Genomic DNA, 19,707 nt, shown 5'->3' with positions numbered 1-19,707 from the left:
ACAACAGCTGTGTGCCAAAATAATCCAAATAAAGAAGATAATGGTTATATAAATTCATAAAAATGTGAATAATTACTATAAAATGTGAATAATTAATTGTGACAAGGTAAAGCGATCCTTTACTGCAATTCAACATCCCAGCCGCGAGAGGGCTGTAAATCAACCACAAGGTTTCCAACAAGTATCGCGTGACGCAGGACTGACGTTCAGGGGGCGGAAGTCCCGGTTTGACTGAGGGGAGGCTTTTGCCGTTTGGGCAGAAGTCTAGATACAACAGTCACCATCTTTGTTGGGGGCGGCAACCCGGTAACCCGCTGGACCGTTCTCGAATCGGCAGATGATGAGAGCGCTGCTGATTGGGAGGTGCTTTTCTAAAATTGTAAACCTTCGCTTTAGTCATTACTTTTGGGGTTTTAAAAAGCACTTCAAATGAGACCATGTTGTGGTCTGAGTTTGCTAGTGGTTCTCTGACGTTTTAGTTATTCTGCCTTCGTTATTTGAAAAGACTAAATCAAGGCATGCCTCCCCTCTAGTCGGTGCCTTGACAAATTGCGTTAGGAAGCAGTCATTTGTCATTTCCACCATTTCAATTTCATCCGTTGCGCTACCCACCGGGCTTTCCCATTTTATATGGGGGAAGTTGAAATCCCCCATCAGTACGGCTTCTCCTTTGCTACACGCATTTCTAATGTAATTATATAACAGATTATTTTGCTTGCCATCTGAATCTGGCGGTCTATAGCATGCTCCTATTATTATGCCCTTTGAATTTTTGAAACACCTATCACATCACAGTTACTTGTTAGTGCAGTAGCTTCAAGTTCTAAAATTTTGTTTCTGAAACTTCTAGCATTTAGATAAATACATTTAATGGTTGTCTTACATGAGTCTGTACACCTCTGTCATCCTAAAAACACATACGTCATGCCAGCTTCCAGGATGGCCAACATTGAAATGGGTGAAACGTGCACTACTGTCACAAAAAGCGGTGAGGTTGATGGAATAAAACTGCTTTCTGTTGTAGTATACGTCAGGGTTTGGAACATGTTGTGGTTTCTCTATGGGTATATGACACCTATCAACTGCACAGTTGTAGAGAATCTGGACCTCCAGAAACCCTGTTCAGCTTCATGAAGATGTGAACATATTATGGATTTGCTTGAATTGAACCTATCTGCTATCCCTCTGTAAGATTCTTGATTTGATAATGTCCACAGCGTGGCGAGCACTGTGTTATGGTATAGCCATTTTCTGCCTCATAGATCTATGTGAAAGGGCTGCAACTGTCTTATCAGCTGCTGTAGAATAGTTATATTTTTAAAGGGAATCATGCTGCCTTACTCTGAAGTCAATTGTAATTCATTTTTTAATATGAATACCTACCTGAACCTGTCCTGGTGTAAGTTGAAAATTACTAATTTTTAGTGATTTTTTAAACAACCCTACAACATGCATTACATTATATATGTGTATGAATGCATATATTTATCTCTCTCTCTCTCTCTCTCTCTCTCTCTCTCTCTCTCTCTCTCTCTCTCTATATCTATATATATATATATATATATATATATATATATATATATATATATATATACGTACATACACGGATTAACAGAACATTGAACAGTGAACAGATGACATTGTGCTTGAAATGTTGCAATTAAATCCAGACCTGCATATAATAGAATACCACCAATGATAGGACACGTTTTTTCAACGCAATGTGTTATGAGAATGCATCTGCATGACACCTAACATATGTCTTTGGGAATACACGTTTTGAAATACTACATTTTACACTAAAGCTTTCCCTCTGTTTCATACCCTATGCTGGCTGCCTGTTGCTGCGCGTATTCAATTTAAGATCCTTGTCCTTACTCACCGCTGTCTTTACCACACTGCTCCTTCTGCCCTACAGTCCCTTGTTTTTCCCTATATCCCCTCTCGCCCTCTCTCTTACTCTGCTACTGGTCGATCTGTTTTACCTTTCCTCAGGTTTCCTGCTCGTGGCCGTTTTTTCTCCTCCTTTGCCCCTAAGTGGTGGAATGAGCTACCAGTGACCATAAGTACCACACAAAATCTCACCACCTTTAGACGTCGTATTATTGTTAATAAAACAATGAATACTCCTCTCCCAACACCGCAACCCTAAACCTAAGGTCAGTATCCTATACTGCAGCCATTACACATCTAAAGCAGTTCATGTTTGGCAGTGAATAGCCGTTTTTGTTAGTTTTAAAAAGTGTCCGGAGGTGCTGACTCAGTTGTCCTGACAGGAAGATTTCGTGGTACCTTTAGGCATGCGAAGGGAAACCTCCTAAACTGTCCAGGCTCTGTCTACGCTGATCGTGACGTCAGCCGCAGACCCTCGACTGCAACGCAGACCTTAAAGGAGAAACGCGCTCGCAGCCAGTGGGTGCGTTCAGGGAGATCATTCTGCGCAGATTCTATGCAGAATCTGACCAATTTAGATACTTAATTTAACCAATGATCTCCGTGAGCACCCACTATTCTTCTGATAAGACTACCTGGCACATCACTGGACGACCATATAAACTACAGCTCCCACAGGGTATTGCGATTTTATTCAATCGTCCCACCCCGGTCCCCTCTTGTGATTGGCTACGTGTAGAAACGAAGCGTGCTGCGGTTGAGCGCGTAAGGCTGAGGTTGATGACGTTTACTGTTGTGAAGTTGGCGATGGAAGAAAATGAAGCTCTGAAAAAACAGATAAAACTGTTACAAAGTAAGTCGTTTTTCAGCATGTTTAAAACAGAGGTTCTTTATTTTAGAGAGTCGAGGTAGCAGGAAACGTTTTTGCATGTTAGCAATGGAGAGAACCAAGTTAGGGTTTTTGTGTGATGTAATAATATAATGACAGCGCTGAAGCTAAACTATTATTTCAATACACCAAACACATAACCAATTAATTGGCTTTATAGACGCGTTATAAACCAGCTCAAGATGAATGTTGGAATTAATCCACACTGTGTAATTGTAACTTGTAATAGTGAATATGCCTATGAAACCTAAAGTAACATTGCTATAGTATTTAAATTACTATATGTACACATTTTCAAACAGTTTAGTAGCAATATCTGGAAAACGAGCTGGTAACTCGGTACCGAACACATCTCTGTTCTGGTGGAGTGGTAACTTTTTTTTGACAAACTGCCTTCTCAGTGTCAGATAGCCTAACAATACCCTGTGGATTGGGTTGGCCTACTACTCAATTGGTAAACCAGTTCACACGCGAGTCGGGTTAAGAAGCCGATTGAAATTATTAGATGCTTTGCTCGCACGTGTTGTGGTTCTTGATACACAGATACACCCCGAATTTTTTTTAAGAAGGTAAGCCTTAAAGCGGTATAGTTCTGTATGTCTTGTATGGTGGGGGAAAAAAACTTAAATCTTGTATCATTTTGGTTGACCGGAGACTTTGCATTTCAGGATCTTACTTTAAACATACATGTTAGTAGCTGTTGCTGTCACATCGTTGCAGGCAAAACTAGCATTACGAAACACTGCTGCCACAAACGTCATCTAAAATGAGAAATGATCATATTATGCATCACACAAGTAGCCGGGACCATCACGTGTATTGTGACGTTTTTCGTGATGTGACATTAGTGTATTGTTACAAACCTATTGTCCTCGAACTTTAGGAGATGTTTGTGCTGAACTATTTGATCCATTTCTTATGAAGCCTATCACTATCATACAGTAGTCTAGCAACCATCTGTGGTCCATTTGACCTGAGGATGCATCTACTATATATAAATACAAGGTATATTTTAAGACTCATCCAGGTCTATTAAACTCAGAATAGTGCTACATCTAGAAATACTAAAAGACAAATTAAATTCAGTGACAAGCGTTTCTTATTGAACTTAAAACGTTTATTTTCATATTTCTGTATTTTAAGAGGAGTTCGAGCCATTCCATATTTTATTTGTGAAATTAGACCCACTTGAATTTAAGTACACACCTAAACCTCACAGGAAAACCTGAATGGCTCAAAATGCTACTTAGCGGAAGTCTTAAATTGTTACCTGAAATGTAAACATCAATCTCTCTTTCCTACTTTCACCTGAAGAAGAGACATTTGAGGTCTTGAAAGCTTGTGAATAATTATTATTTAGTTAGTCCAATAAAAGGTATCGATTCTCCTTCTCTTTGTCTATCATCTCTGGACTAATACAGCTACCATTTCATCTATCTACCTGAAATGTAAAATTGTTATGAGTGCTCCGTTATAACGAGTTGCTTTTAAAAAATGCTGTACTTCTTATTCACTGCCTATTTTCTGTTGCACAGGTCTAATTAACAACCACAAGAGTGTTCATGGCGATGCACCTTCAGGTTCTGGCTGCGTGGCTGGTTCATGGCAAAATCCTGGGCAGGCTGCAGCCAGAAACCAGAGTGCTACATTCTCAGCAGCGTACACCCCACAGGTGAGGCCATATGCATCACGACCCGCTGTCCACTGGAAGAAGAAGTATTCTCTCAGCAACCAGAAAGCAGGGCCGACCGGTAACAACCTCGGCATTGCTGGCACGTCCACTTGTCCAGCAGCAGCCATTACTGCAGCTCAGCCCAGAGTCTTGCCCACCAAAGGGTCCAGCACCAAGACTGTAACTCGGGCACCAAATCTTGTGCAGCCCTCCCCCTTTGCAGCTCCCATCCAGCATGCAGGCCTCAGGGAAACGGGAACTAAACCTGGCTCTGCCGGGGTCAGAACAGGACTTGCCTCACTGATCTCAAGAAGCAACTCCTCTCAGATTGCCGGGGATCAGGACACTAGCAAGTCTGCTGGCTTGCAAAGAACTCTGTCATCCTCGAGCCCAGCAGGTGGCTCTGGTTCTTCAATAGGTCTTGCTCTGGAAACAAACAAATTGTCCTCTCTAGAGAGAGCTGCGTTGCTGTCGAAGATGACAGGTGACCACAGTGTTACAGGCCAGGGGCTGATCAAGGGAAAGCCACCTGTCGTGGTTAGAACTGTGTTGTCACCCCAGGCAGCAGGTGGAGCCTCATTCTCAGGTCCTGTTCCAAGTGCTGCTGAGTCCTTCACCCCGGATAGACGTTTGCTGTTATCCAAGTCAGCGGATAGCAGGAGGATTGAAGCTCAAGGGCAGAGCACAGACACGTTATTACCCCAGGCAGGAAACCCCCACAGCATTAAGAAGCCTTCTGTTCTGGATAAAGCAGTGCTAAATCCTGAAGCAGCTGTGGGAATCCGCAAAGCCGGTCACGCACATAGAACTTGCAATCACGCTACTGCAGTACCCTGCGAGGCTCAGGTTGAGAGCAAAACTTATGTCATAGATAGAACTGCATCAATCCCCAAACCAGTAGGAGGCGCCACTGGTTTGGGTTCTTCTCAGACAAAGCCAAGTGCCCTTTCTATCTGCTCTGCAAAGGCAAACCCTGATGGTGTTTTGCAAGCTGATAACAAGCCCCAGTCGCTAACCGCACTCCCTGTTGGTGTCCCCTTGAGCACCTCTCCCGTGAAAAACTCAAAGTACACATGGGTAAAGAAGCAGGAACAGGGGTTTGCAGAACCCAGCAAGGCCAGAGCAGGCACATCCTTAACCAGTGCTGAGTCCACCTCTCTGCCAGTCTCTACCCATCATCGCCCCGCATCTGGGCTGGCTGGTAGCATCTTTAAGAGAAGGGCTGCAGCCGGTCACAAGTCTTACAAAGGCCCCGGCCAGACTGCTCGTCCCCTCAAGGCAGCCAAGACCAGGTACACCTGGGTCTCGACCACCGCTCACTCCGCTAAGCCTGCCAGGAAGCCCCTGTCCCCCAAAGACCTTGAGGGGACCCAGAAGGCAATTAAGAGCCTAGGGCTCAAGAAATCTGTCACACCCCCTGGAGCTAAACCCAGCAAGAAGACATCTGCTTCCCCCAAACCCCCCGGCACTGGCAGCAAGTATCAGTGGAAAGCCGCTACTGCAGGTCAGGCAGCAGCAGCAGCAGCAGCAGCCGCCAAGCCGGTGTTCAAGTGGAAATTGGAGAAGGAAAACGGAGCACGTGGGTCGTCTGGGTTGGGGCAGCCCGGCAGTACAGAACACAGCACCACAGGGGCTTCTGGAGGTAGTAGTCCCTCGCTCTCAGGGTACAAACTGAAGAGCAGAATGAAAATTATCAGAAAGAATAGTGGCCCAGGGTAGGTGTCGCTATAAACGCTATTTTTTTTTTTTAATGCTTAATATAATTTAGTACAATTTATAAGAGAAGTTGGTGAGACAGAGTGCAGGGAAATAGCGTAGAGGGAAGTTAAACACAGAGTAAATAGTTTGCACAAAATTACATTCTGTCAAACACATGGTTTCCAATTCTTATTGTTTTGTTTTTTATTACATCCTTCAAACTTTTTTTTTTTTTTTTTAAATAGCGCTCAGCAAGGTTCATAGCTGTAGACCATTACTGTACAAGATGCCTGAAAAGGGCATTTGCATTAGTGTGAGACTAAAGGGATGAGAGTGAGACTGATTTTCTAATAATTTGTGATGGGCAAGTTAGGTTCAATGCTGCTGCTAACGGAGTGTGAAAGTTTTTTTTTTTTTTTAAATTTCAGCTAAGCTCCACAGGTTTGTCTCGCTGTCTTAACTTTGTCACCAATGTAAAAAAACTCTTGTTTAGTAGAAAACATATTGGTATGAAGTTATCTGAGCTCAAACTTTTTAAAAATGTGTAAAGTATGTGATGAAAAATGGAAACATAATAAGAATTGAAAACCAAATGCTTGATGTTGGTGAGAGAGTTGTTTAGCTTTGTGCACCTTATTTACTCTGCCTTTTCAATTTCTCATGAATCGGGTGGAATATATTTATTGAATGGAACTGGGACCTCTTGTGTTACTGTGAAGTTCAGTTACACACCAGTGACACCAGATGGCAGTATAATCAAAGTTATAACGGCTCTGTTCTCCCTGTGTGGCGGCATCCTCAGCACTTGCAGTCACAGAGATGGAAAGAAGACTCCCATTGCATACTGGGTTTACGATGAGTTTAATAAGACACACCTTGTTACTTCTATAATGTGGCCAGTCAAGCTTATATTAAAACTTTGAATGGGTGGAACTGCTATAAAATGGGAGTCTTATTATCATACCTGGATTTAGTGAGGGATAGCAGAAGATCAGCTCTTAAAAAAAAAAAAAAAAAAAAAAAAAAAAAGGGTGGCGCATCAAAATACTGCCACTTTTTAAATATTAATATTGGGGCCCAAACCTTGTATTTTCTGTACTTTTAAAAAGGAACTACTCTAAATGCACATACACTGATATAGATGATGATTTTTTTTTCATGAAGTTGCCTTCTTTCATTGATTTAGAGCAGGGGTTTTCAACCTTTTTTTTTTTTTTTTTTTTTTTTTAAACTGTACCCCTGTTACAATATTTGCTGTACTGAATGGCACAACAGTTGCAATAATCTGATTCACACATTTTATTTAATAAATAATTAGTCACAACAGTTTGGGCGAGAAACTGCTGGTTTAGGACAGAATAACAAACAGTAAGCTTAATTCTTAAAACTTTTCATTACAAGTATTTAGATGCACAGCATTAAAAGACAGGTATATAGTAATTTCTTTGGAAACAGTCTTATTTGATTTCTGTTCGGCAAAGTTAGTATAAATAATACAAAATGGTGTGCATTGTAAATGTTTTTTACGTTAACGTTTACTTCGTCTCTGAATAATTACGTGCCATTTAAAATGTTTACCTCAAGAGAAAACTATAATAACTACTAACAATGATAAACATTTTTATTAAAGCAACACCAAAAACAAATTCAACCAGGCGCTATTGCTGTTATATTACTAAAAGGCAGCTTTGCCTAATAAATCGCCTAATATTATGATTAATAATCATTTTTACTCATATTTAATCATATTTACTGGAGCAGTTATACTGTACTTCTAAAAAATGCAGAAAGATTGCACTTCCCTGATTAGGAGGCTTGGTTGCCCAGTGGTTAAAGGGGCTTATTAGCAAGAGGTTCACACCAAGTCTCTGTAAGACGCCTTGGATAAAAATATATATATTTGTGCATTTCTGAGTCATTCTGGGTACCCCATATTACCGCTAGAAGTACCCCCAGGGGTACGCAACCCTGGTTGAAAACCCCTGAATTAGATGAATAGAATACACCCCACAGCCTAAAAGATTTTTTGACAACTAACATGGGAAGGCACTTTTGTAATTACAAAAACACATCACCTGAGGTCAGTATTGGCTAATAAATGGTCTTAAAAATAATTCCAGTAAATCTTACCTGTTATGTACTGGTATCATTCCTTAGGTCTCACATTTTCCCATATGACATATGTGCACATGATGGTGAATTACATCTAGTGGTAGTTTATTTGAAGCTTGTAGTAAGAAAAGAGTGTCAAATACAGGTTTACATTGTATCCGTAATTCACATTGTATCCGTCTTTCATATAGGAAAATGAGAGTTCTAATAAATGGATGCCACTACGTTCAATTACACATCTTTCCAAGCTCAGTCATTCACAGTTTCATGTTTTTGCATGGAGTGAACATTCTTCTCGTATTTTCAACCACTTTTAGTGGCCACATTTGTTTGAAAAAACCTTATATAGGATGTTTCTGTCTTTGTACCTGTGATTAATGCATTGTAGAGTAAACAGAGAAAACATTTTAATGTGTGGTGCTATTTATGTTATAATTACATTACTTCTTAGTGTAATTGTAATTATAATTGCAATTACTGCAGCATAATTGTAACTAATTGCAATTGAGCACAATGGCATTGGAATTGCAATTCTGTTTGTAATTGTAATTGTCATTATAGTTGACCCCAGGTCTGGTAAGGGGGCTCCCAGTCTGACCTGGTTGTTTGTTGCTGCAGCTCGGTGGGGGACAAGAGGAGCAGCCCTGGCTCCCTGACTGTGAAGACGCGGTTCTCTCTGCGGAGGCGAGGACAGGCCCCAGGGAAGAGACTGCAGGCCAGGGGGCTGATACCCATCGGCAGGCACAAACTGCGCCGGCTTCCCAGTGCGGGCACCCATGGCTCCGCCAGACAAGGTAGGTACCAAGAAAAATGACACATCCTGTGGCATGTGTAACAGATGTGTCTAAACTTCATAAAACTAATTTCCCGTGCCATTAGAAAAGCAGGCAGATTACAGGTCAAGAGCTCTAGGGGTGTTAAAAAATGTGAAAGTTTAAAAGTTCCATTGTTAAACATAGGCAAGTCTCCTATAGTGGGCACCTGTTTATACAGTAGGATGTGAGCAGTGTGAGGTCCCCCACCCCCCCATATACAGTACACACACTTGTTATGTAAACATGTAGTCCATGTTAATGTTGTGGTGAATCAGAAAAACATAACGCCATTCCAATTCCCAATATGCTAAAGTTTCAATGTTTAGGAAATTAAGCTGAATTGAATATCCCTAGTTGTACCTCCTTTTGAAGCAGGGCTGTCAGTGTCACTGTGGATTGATTGACAGTTTGGCCACACTTATCCCTTGCCTGTTATATAGTATAGGCTGCTCGTGCTGCAGGAGCATTCATTTTGCCATACATTTACATCATTTTTGTTAGTATCCCCAGCGTTTATTGTAACCAAAATGTTAATTTTAAGGGCTTTTGATTTGAAGCATGGCAATATGACTCTTATAAAAGTTTCCCATAGTAAAGGGGGGGGGGGGGGGGGGGGGGGGGAATTCAAAATTACCATACAGATTTTGTGTGGTAAACTTTTTCTATAAGGGCAGCCTCAACTGGAGGAATGCAAGGCTAGTGCAGTCTACTAGCCTATGCAATTGCTTACATGGAAAGGTGCCTATTAATAAACTAGTGTGTTTTTTGGTTTGAATGTTATAGATGTAGAGCGTGGAACTGGCTTTGCCATTCTGTTCTGTGCTTTAAAAAATGAAAGACGCTGACAAAATAAATGCAGTGCTCGCCTCTTATACTGCGGACTGGTTATAAGGCAGTGTGGTTGTGGCTACTGTTTGCACCATAATGCCATTCCTCTAGCACTTGTGTTCTCGTTATATGGCGGAACACAATAGCACTGTCCTTACAGCTCCCGACTACAGCGTTATAACTGAATCTGTGTTTATTACTAGCAGCACATTAAAAGCAGAAATATATATTTTAATCACATGTTTTTACCAATTTTGGGTGTTTGTTTGGCATTGAGTCTTATTTGATTATTTTGGTTTGTATTTGAATATGTATTTCATGATGTTAGCATGTTAGAATATCTACAAAAACAAATCAATAACCCATCATTTTTCACTTTTTGTTTTGTTCTTGAAAATCCCATCCCCATGTGCAGAATTTTGATTTTTCTGCAGGATAAGAAAGTCTGGTTTTAAAGCTTTACTTTTCACACCCCAGGCTGTGAGAGGTTCTGACTTCATTAACAGTTAACCGTACTGCTGCTTGAATAAAGAGATTTGTAGGAAATGAAACTTCAACACATTCCACAGTTACTGTAGATGTTAAATACCCTGATCTGCAGTTTAGCAGTAAGGTGTATCTTTTTTCTGAAGCTAAGTAAGCATTAGAAGGTAGTAACACATCTTTTGAAAAATGCACACACATTGAAAGAGTATATTGTGGCATAATCTGATCGCTGTAGGGAAAAGTCAGCTAGCATTTGGCCTAACCCAGACTATTTTGTGCTTGTTCAGTATGTTTTTATATTAATGATTACTGTTTTTCTTGCAGGTTTTTAGCATTTTGTCAGCAGCTTTTACTGTGTAACTGGAGCAGAACCTCTGACTGGTGTTTTTTTGAAACCTAGTTAAACAGTGAGTCTGGCCCACAGTTGACTAGTTTTCAAATCACATTTTTCGGGTTGGGACCCAGATGTTACAGTTTTCACACTAAGTTTTAATATTATGTTAACAAGGGCTCCCAAGGGCTAATTCATGACTCTTTGGTTGTGCATTTTATGGTTTAGAAATGTGTGAAAACCAGTATCAGTGGTCAAACTCCCTTTTTAGTATTCAGAAAGCAGACTCAATAATGGGTATAATTAAACTTAATAATCGAGAATGAAGTCTGAGGGGGAGGTGGTGCGGGTATGTATTGAAATACAGTTAATCTGTATGTAGTATCAACATCATTTTGTTTGAGGCATCTCTTGTGTGAAATGAACCAGGTGTTTTCCTGACAGTGAGTGATTCCAGTGGTATAGTGTCCCTTGTGACGGAGTCTGATAAAATTCTGTACTCTGTTCTGTGCATATATTTGTGGACCTGCAGTTAGGCAGGGGGTGTTGGTCCCTGCCACCTTGTGGAGAGTGAGTGAGCGAATGAGTGAGCTGATAGGCAGCTCATTGCTTCCTGTGTAGTTCTGACTGCTGATAAGAACTGCACACAAGCAATCTTGAGCCACTGTAGACAATTGTCATCGGCTGAAGCTCATAGGTGTAGAAGATGAGTCTAATAACTAAATGACACTCTCCACTTTAGCCTCACATTGACAATGCAGAAGCCCTTGTGGGATACTGAACTGAAGGCTTCTTGGAATGTGCTTTAGCAGCAAGGTTTGTGGCTGTGAAGCTTAAACGTTTAAAGTTTTTGTGCTGAAAAACAGAAATAGTGCAATAATTTGAAAGCTTTCCATTCTTCCTTTGATAACACTATGTAATACAATTTTTGTTCCTGGGTAGTAAGTGTTATTTCCTAATTGCTTATGCCTCAAAAGTATAGAAAATGGCTATTATTCCCCACAAACTTTGCTTTTGTGACCAGGACAGTGATATTTTGAAATTTACCTATTTCCAATGAGAAAACGGTCTTTTCGTTCACATAAAGTCAGAAAAAAACAACATATGAATCCAAATTAACATGTGTTTATACTAAAGTAATACAAAAATGACTACAAAAGATTTAGAAGTGAGTAGTTTTTCGAGATTTACGATTATACTGTAAATCACTTTCACGAATCAGCCCCCAAATGTAGTCTCCTGTCATGTTCTCGTTATACTGTCCTTGGTAGCGGTGTTCAAAGTCCAGTATATCCTGGTGGAAGCGCTCGCCTTGCTCCTCTGAGTACGCTCCCTTGTTCTTCTTGAATTTATCAAGATGAGCATCAAGGATATGGACTTTGAGGGACATCCTACAGCCCATTGTGCTGTAGTTCTTCACCAGAGTCTCAACCAGCTCCACATAGTTTTCGGCCTTGTGATTGCCAAGGAAGCCCCGAACCACTGCGACAAAGCTGTTCCAAGCCGCTTTCTCCTTACTAGTGAGCTTTTTGGGGAATTCATTGCACTCCAGGATCTTCTTTATCTGTGGTCCGACGAAGACACCGGCTTTGACCTTTGCCTCAGACAGCTTTGGGAAGAAGTCTTGAAGGTACTTGAAGGCTGCCAACTCCTTATCTAGCGCTCTGACAAATTGTTTCATAAGGCCCAATTTGATGTGCAGTGGTGGCATCAGCACCTTCCGGGGGTCCACCAGTGGCTCCCACTTGACGTTGTTCCTCCCCACAGAGAACTCGGTCCGCTGTGGCCAGTCCCGCCTGTGGTAGTGCGCCAAAGGCAAAGATAGCAGGGAAACTTGGTAAAACCGCCTTGGAGACCCATCAGGAATGCCACCATTGCAGCCTGTTGATGCCATCTCAGAAAAATGCAGATATGTATCCACTTAGGCAGCTGGAACTAAACTGAACTGGTGGGCTTAAGGCCCCTGTGTTTATACTACTATTTATATTACTGGAAAGTTCTAGAAAGTTCTAGAAGTTACTCCGTTTACTCAGCACTGAATCTATCTGGAATGTTCTGGAAATTTTCAAAATATCACTGTCCTGGTCACAAAAGCAAAGTTTGTGGGGAATAATAGCCATTTTCTATACTTTTGAGGCATAAGCAATTAGGAAATAACACTTAATACCCAGGAACAAAAAAAAAAAAAAAAAAACATTTGTTACACGGTGTAATGAATTGCATATCATTGTTCTGAAGTCTTTGTTGTTAAGTAGAGAATGTTTTCTGTTTCTCCAGTAGGGGGCGGTCTTGCCCTTCCCAGTTTACAAGGGGATTCGTCTGAGTAATTGATTGCCCAATTCAACCCTTGATGGGAACAAGGGGCGCTATCAAGCAATTTGCAGCTGTACGAAGCCTGCACAGAGGCAGCATCAGACCCCAGCATTCATTTCAAATGGCAGATAAAAAAGAAGCTAATATATAATTATCCTTTGCAAATTGGATTGTTTTAAATAACAGTAGAATACGGTGTGCTGGAAGCTAGCCCTGTTTTACAACTCTCCACAACCCCCCCCCCCCCCCCAGTTTGTTTTGAGTTCCTGTCGAAGCGCAATTGCTGCACTCAATGAATTTTTCCCTTGCACTTTAGAAATTCCATCACAATCAACATTACGCTTTTGTGATAGCTGAAGAGATGGGCCATTTCTTTTTTTTTTTATTTCCCCTCCACTCCCTTGAATGCTTTTAACTGGCAGAATTAATCAAGGAAGGGATTTTAAACATTTATCCGCGAGAGAGGTCAGAGCTGTGTATGTATTGCACGGCAGATAACAGGAGCTAATAAAGAGCAAATTAAATTACTAATGATAGGGAATGTACTAAAGATGAGAGAGAAAGAAAAGAGAAATTGTCGATTTGAGCAAATCGATTCTTCCCGACGACGCAGTGTTTCTTTATTTCTATCTGTTTTTTCCGTTCATTTGGTTATCTTCAATTTATATTAAAGAGGGCATAAATGTTAGTGAGCAGTTAGGGGTGCAATGAATCCAATGAGTGTTAGCTCCAGCACACAAATAACATCATAAAGCAGATAAACGCTGTAATTGAATCAGAAAGTGGCTTGTTCAGCATCAACAGTAACAGTCTGTCTTGCTTTTGTTTATAGGGAGAAGCGCGTGCTACCCAAATCCCTGTTTTACTGTTCCCACACACACACACACACACACACACACACACACAATAATTTTCATTAACCCTCATGACAGATATACTGTAGTAAACTTAAAGTATATGACAAGGAAAATGTACCTTTTTTCACAAAACTTTTTTTCTACATGATCATCCAACATTTTGTCAAGTCAAAATCAAGTTTTTCAGTGTATCTCACTCTAGATGTACCCAGGCTTGTGGTATAAATATGATGTACAATACATTTGAGAACAGAAACGCCAGTAATGTAAGAATTATGTTTACCATGTTGGATTTTCCACTTCTTCACTCCTGATAGAAAATCCTATTTTAATTGGTCTATGGGTAGAGGATTTGGTGTTTAGATACCTTTTCATTTAGGGGGTGATTCGGTAGTCTATGGGTTTGTGTGTGGAAGCAAGGGTACATGTTCTGTCAAGGATATTGGGTTTCAGTTTGAAGGTATTGCTGGATTAATGTTTTAATCAGGAAATCACAGCAGTAGTAGATCATGTTTTAGAACAGTGGTTCTCAACTGGGGGAGGCATGTGTCAAACTTTCTTTGGGGTATGGTGAGTGTTCTAAATACATTAATTATAGTAATAAAAACAGTTTGTCAATATCAATTTTTACAAACTCCCAAATTGTGTGTGTGTGTGGGGTTTTTATTTATTTATTTATTTATTTAAAATGATCTTTTAATTTGACCTATTATCACTTCTTAATTAAGCATAGACCCTATCACGGTTGGTTTTGTGTTTTAAGAATCAGTGATCGTCCAGTTCCCACGACATTGTGTTCTCGTGGATCGGTCTGTGGTGCGTGCAGAAAATAGAGTCTGGAAATAGCTACAGTATGAAAAGAGTTACATGGAAATTGGATTCACCTTTCTTTGCACTGCAGATGAACCTCATCCTCAGTGTGTCATCTGTGGTGATATACTGGCTAATGTGAGACTATTAAAAGCAAAAGTGCAGCCGGAGAAACATTTTTTTATAATTTTATTTAAGCTTATAGTGATTTCTATAATATTTTCTTCAGAGAAACTAATGTCAGCTTAATAGGATGATCCATTTTATAAAAGGTACCAGGTACGGTATTTCTACTTGTTTTGTTTTGATGTTTGAACATTGGTATTGGGTGTGATGTTCTATGCACAGGATGACAACACACAGGATAAGACGGCCTGGGCCCGTATTCACAAAGCTGACAAGTCTAAGACTGGTCATAAATCTTCACTTTGGACTTAAGTCTTATTCACAAACGAGTCGTAATGGAATTTTGGTCTTAAGTAAGGTCTTAACTTTAAGACTACCCTGGAGGGAGGAGGCTTAAGTCCTGAACTGCCATTGAAACAACTTTTTTTTTTTTTTCTGCCATGGCTCAACAGGTGATAGTATATGATTTATTTGATGATGCAACCAGATGACAATTGTCCTAAGCGTAGTTTTGTAGATAAGGGAACCCCGTTTGTAAGCCGTACCATTTTTCATTTGTTCTACTACTGTTTCTCCGCCTGTTTACCTCTCTGCCTGGCTATTCCATTACCGGAAACTATATGCTGTTTCTACAAAATGCTTGCATCCGCTCATTAAAAACCAAGAACTTTTTTTTTTTTTTTTTTTTTTAAATATACTTTATTAACAAATATTAAATATAACACACAAAATAATATTTAATATAACACACACATTATATAATATTATATATATATATATCTATCTATATATATCTATATTATATATATTATATATATATATAAATATCTATACATATGTGGTATGTATAATATGTAGTGTATATATATGTGGTACATATATGTATATATATATGTATATATATATATATATATGTGTGTGTGTGTATAAAAACGTGTATTTACTTACATAAGTAATCAATGAGAGCCTAACCACTGTACAATAATTAAACACAGGTCAGTTTAATCATAGTTTTAAATATAATTATACCTATATCTTTTTAATAGAAAATTACGAATTTCTATAATTAAAATATATACATTTTACATTATTTGTGTGCACAGGTTCAGCAAAGAAGGACGAGAGAAGCAAATGAAATGTCAACGTGTTGCTTTTTTTATTTGCTCTGCAACGGTGACTACTAAATAACAGAAGCATTTATAAGCGCTGAACTAAGCAGAGAATAAAGACGCAAACAGGGGAAAGGGTAAGAGACAGCAAGAGTAACACACTGGGGGCGAGAAATACACGAGGGTCACACAAAGAGGGTGTGGGGGCTGACAAGAGACATGTACGTTAAATTAAGTGCAACCGTACAACAATTAAAAAGGATAGTACACACACAAACACACACGTGCACGCACGCACACATACAGACACACTGAATTTATGAACTGTTAACATAACTTTCAAGAAGTATTTAAGCAAAGTGCTTAGTTTGATACAGAATTTTTTTTCATCTCCAAAAAATAAAAAAAGGACAGCAAGTACGGTGTTGGAGGTAAATTATTTATTTGAATTAATAAACAATAAATGCATTTTTTTTAAATGTGAAATTTAATGTTAATGAGAAGCACTTTCCAATAAACTCACATACAGATTGAACACAATTTACTAACATCCCTGCAAGTCATGCACATCAGCAAAAATCACGGACACTAGCAAAAGACACGGAATCTGTGACACCCGCAACCACCGTAACTAAATCCCAGCCCTGTCATAACAAAGTCAGCAAAAGCGACTTAAGCCCATATTTTGGTTTTAGCCTTAAGTCAGCTTTGTGAATATGGCCCCTGGAGTTTTTGCAAATAATTCACTTTGATTGTTTGATTTACAATTCTTGCTATTGTGACAGGCAGCTCCAGGTAAAAAAAAAAAAAAATCAAGATGGGGAGTGATTCATAAAGGTTGAGAAATTTCAATTTAAATCACCTTTTTGTCCACATTCTTTAAAGTGATTGTAGCTAGCAAAATGACTGCACCTCCGTTCATATTATAGGTCTCAGATGTGCAGTTCATAAAGAAGCTTCTGTTTCCAATATAATTTTAAATGAAAATGCATGTGTGCTGTAATGTATCTTCTTTCAGAGCTGTACATTTGAGACCTATGTAGCTAATGGAAGTTTGTGACAGGTAAGATTTAAGAAATTATTTTCTTCACACCTTAATTTGAAGGTAAATAAAATGAAAAATAAAACACAGCATGAATCGTGAGCTCACAATGAGTAGAGCCCATGTTTGATACTGCAGTTCTGCCTGTAAATAGCACTGCTCCAGTGTATCCAGTGACTCATTGCATTCGAGAGGCTTGGAAGTCCTCGGGGCATTTGCAACATTCCTATAGCGCTGTGAAACCATTAAAACTGTTTATTTTACAGTGTGAATATTTCCAGCACACACAATACATAATTTACATTGAGGGCTTTTGCCCTGCCACAGTTAGTAATTCAGTGCATGATGATCTCAGTGATTTTAATTTTGGGCTCTATTCACAAAGTTTTAAAGAGATTGCAGCTAACAGATGCTTTGCATTTCCGTTTGCTGCGTAGGTCTCAAATGTGCAGCACAGTACATTCTTTCAAAACTGCACATCTGAGACCCATGTAGCTAATGGAAGCAGATACGATTTTATGGAATTCATTTGTTAACTATAATCACTTTGAGGTATGGTTTTTTAAAGAATGTTGGGCTACAGTAAACAGCACTTTGAAAATGGAGACAAACAAACTTTTAAAACCCTCTCTGAAGCCACTGCAAAATTGATTGATTCATTAATTCATTATAAAAGGCAAGGGAGCAATCACATTGGTGAGCAGGTGTTTCAGCCTATTCAGATAAGTCCCCATACCAGTACAGCTCGGAAATTTGATCAGTTCCCTTGATAACCAAATCACTTTCAGAGCACAATAACACACTGCAGGGTGTTCATATAGGGTCCAAAGTCCACAGCTCTACTTATGTGGGTATATAGGACCACTCTTTCATATAGTGGAGACTGGGTCAACTGTAAATGTTAATTTATATTACAATTTGTAGAGTATATTTATGATATAATATTTAACATTAATACCTCGATATTCTAGGCCACCCCCCACCATGCTGGCAATATACAAACAGGCAAAAATACTCAACATATAAGGCTCACAGAAGTAATAAGAATATAAAGTTAGAAATCATGGTACCATAATTATAAGTAGAGACACAAGCAGGAATAAAACATTGAAACAAACTTTTTCGTAACCATGCAGACTTCTGTATGGTTACGTACATGCAGGACTCTTGCATATTACATACAGTGACGGGGTTAAGCAGCGTCTGTTGTGTTGGTTAGAATGAAGACTGCATTTTTGTTTCATATTTATTGAAAAACAAAGTTGAAATGCATTTGGTCTTCTCATAAATGTAGAGTTTCAGGGTGTAGCAGCGAAGTGTCTTGAAGATAGGTACGACACTTGAATGGGTTCCCATCTGAAGTGAAGACTCAGAGGTTTTTCAATGGTGGGATGAGAGTCTGGATCCAAGAACGCAAGTTCATGCTTGTTTTGCATTAAATATAGTGCCCAAAGAGGAGTTTACTTTGGTGATCCAATCACTTCCGGGTAAAACAGGAAGCTAATCCTTGACCGAAATCAGTCCTTTCATTGGCTTACAGAATTTGAATGACAGTTACTTTTACACAAGCATTTTTTTTTCATTAACAGTTTTCCGCACTAAAAAAAAAAAAAGAATATCTCTGATTTAAAAAATAAATAAATAAATCTGTGTTATTCCGCGAGTAAAATAAAATGCTAAAAATGTGTTTTCCCTGCCTCATATAACACAGACACACTGTTGGGGAACAGTTAACACAGGAAGTATTTATTGTTGTTCTTGTTACACTTGTTGTGTCTCTGTTTTGTATTTTAGTATATAACTTTAATTATTCTTGAACTGTAACCTTGTAAGTCACTTTGGATAAATGCATTTGCTAAATAAATAAATACAAATTGTTACTCTCTTCAGATTCTAAAGTTACAAGCTTTCCAGCACCATTAATCAAGAAAACAAACTAACTTACTTTTTTTTTTTTTTGCTTCAATTATTACAAATAGTTCCCTGTTGTAAAAAAATAAAAATAAAATAATGTTAGTTCAACTCTGAGTTAGTCTTCGTCGTCCGGATGGCTGTTGTTAAAATAGAGCTGCGGCATTCCAGCTACAATTGGTTTCACTTTGGAATGGCACCACCTCCCTTAATGTGCTTGCTGAAAAAAATATCGAACTGCCGGTTGATCCACTTTGTACAGAGGAATGTCAGCTTTTACACAAATTTTGACAAGATTTGAAACAGTTTCACGCTGTTCTTTGGCAGTTGTCAAACTGTATATTGTCTTTCAGACAGACATTCTTAATTAACAGATAAGAATCAGCTGGGTTTGTTTAGACCAGACTGGCAAGTCAGCACAGCAGGTAATCTAAACTATTCCCTAATTTTACATTTTTCAACCCTCTGTTACTAATATCCAGTCCTTTTGCAGTAGATCTGGAATGTTATGGGGGGAGGAAGGGTGAAGGCACTCTAACGTCACAGCATCTCAAGTCTCAACGTTTTATAAAGTACATTCAATTGCAACTACGAATTTCTCCCACAGATTAAACAATGGCACATGTTATGTTTGTAAGTTAGTCACCGACGACTCCCGGAGCCTTGTCTTGTAGGCAGCAGTGGGGACTGCAGCCCTGTTTTCCATCTAGCTAATTTAACTGTGCTTGTGTGGTGTTGGGGTGTAAGCACCCCACAACTGATTTTCATCTCAAGCTGGGAATGCCAGTATCTGCAGAGACAGGCATGATATCGTG

At 39.3% G+C, this 19,707-nt stretch overlaps 1 protein-coding gene across 1 annotated transcript in view; it reads left to right on the top strand.

Annotated features, from left to right (window-relative positions):
• The first annotated feature begins 924 nt into the window (after positions 1 to 924).
• Positions 925 to 19,707, top strand: part of LOC121307950 (zinc finger CCCH domain-containing protein 3-like) — a 135,741-nt gene continuing 116,958 nt past the window's right edge. Inside the window, exons 1-3 of the mRNA XM_041240243.1 lie at positions 925 to 988; positions 4,318 to 6,169; positions 8,883 to 9,058. Of these exons, the coding sequence (XP_041096177.1) occupies positions 925 to 988; positions 4,318 to 6,169; positions 8,883 to 9,058 (2,092 nt within the window). The remainder of the gene's footprint in view (positions 989 to 4,317; positions 6,170 to 8,882; positions 9,059 to 19,707) is intronic.

Source organism: Polyodon spathula, chromosome 3, assembly GCF_017654505.1.
Source record: "Polyodon spathula isolate WHYD16114869_AA chromosome 3, ASM1765450v1, whole genome shotgun sequence".
NCBI classification, from domain to species: Eukaryota; Metazoa; Chordata; class Actinopteri; order Acipenseriformes; family Polyodontidae; genus Polyodon; species Polyodon spathula.
This window is presented reverse-complemented; position numbering and strand designations above follow the sequence as displayed.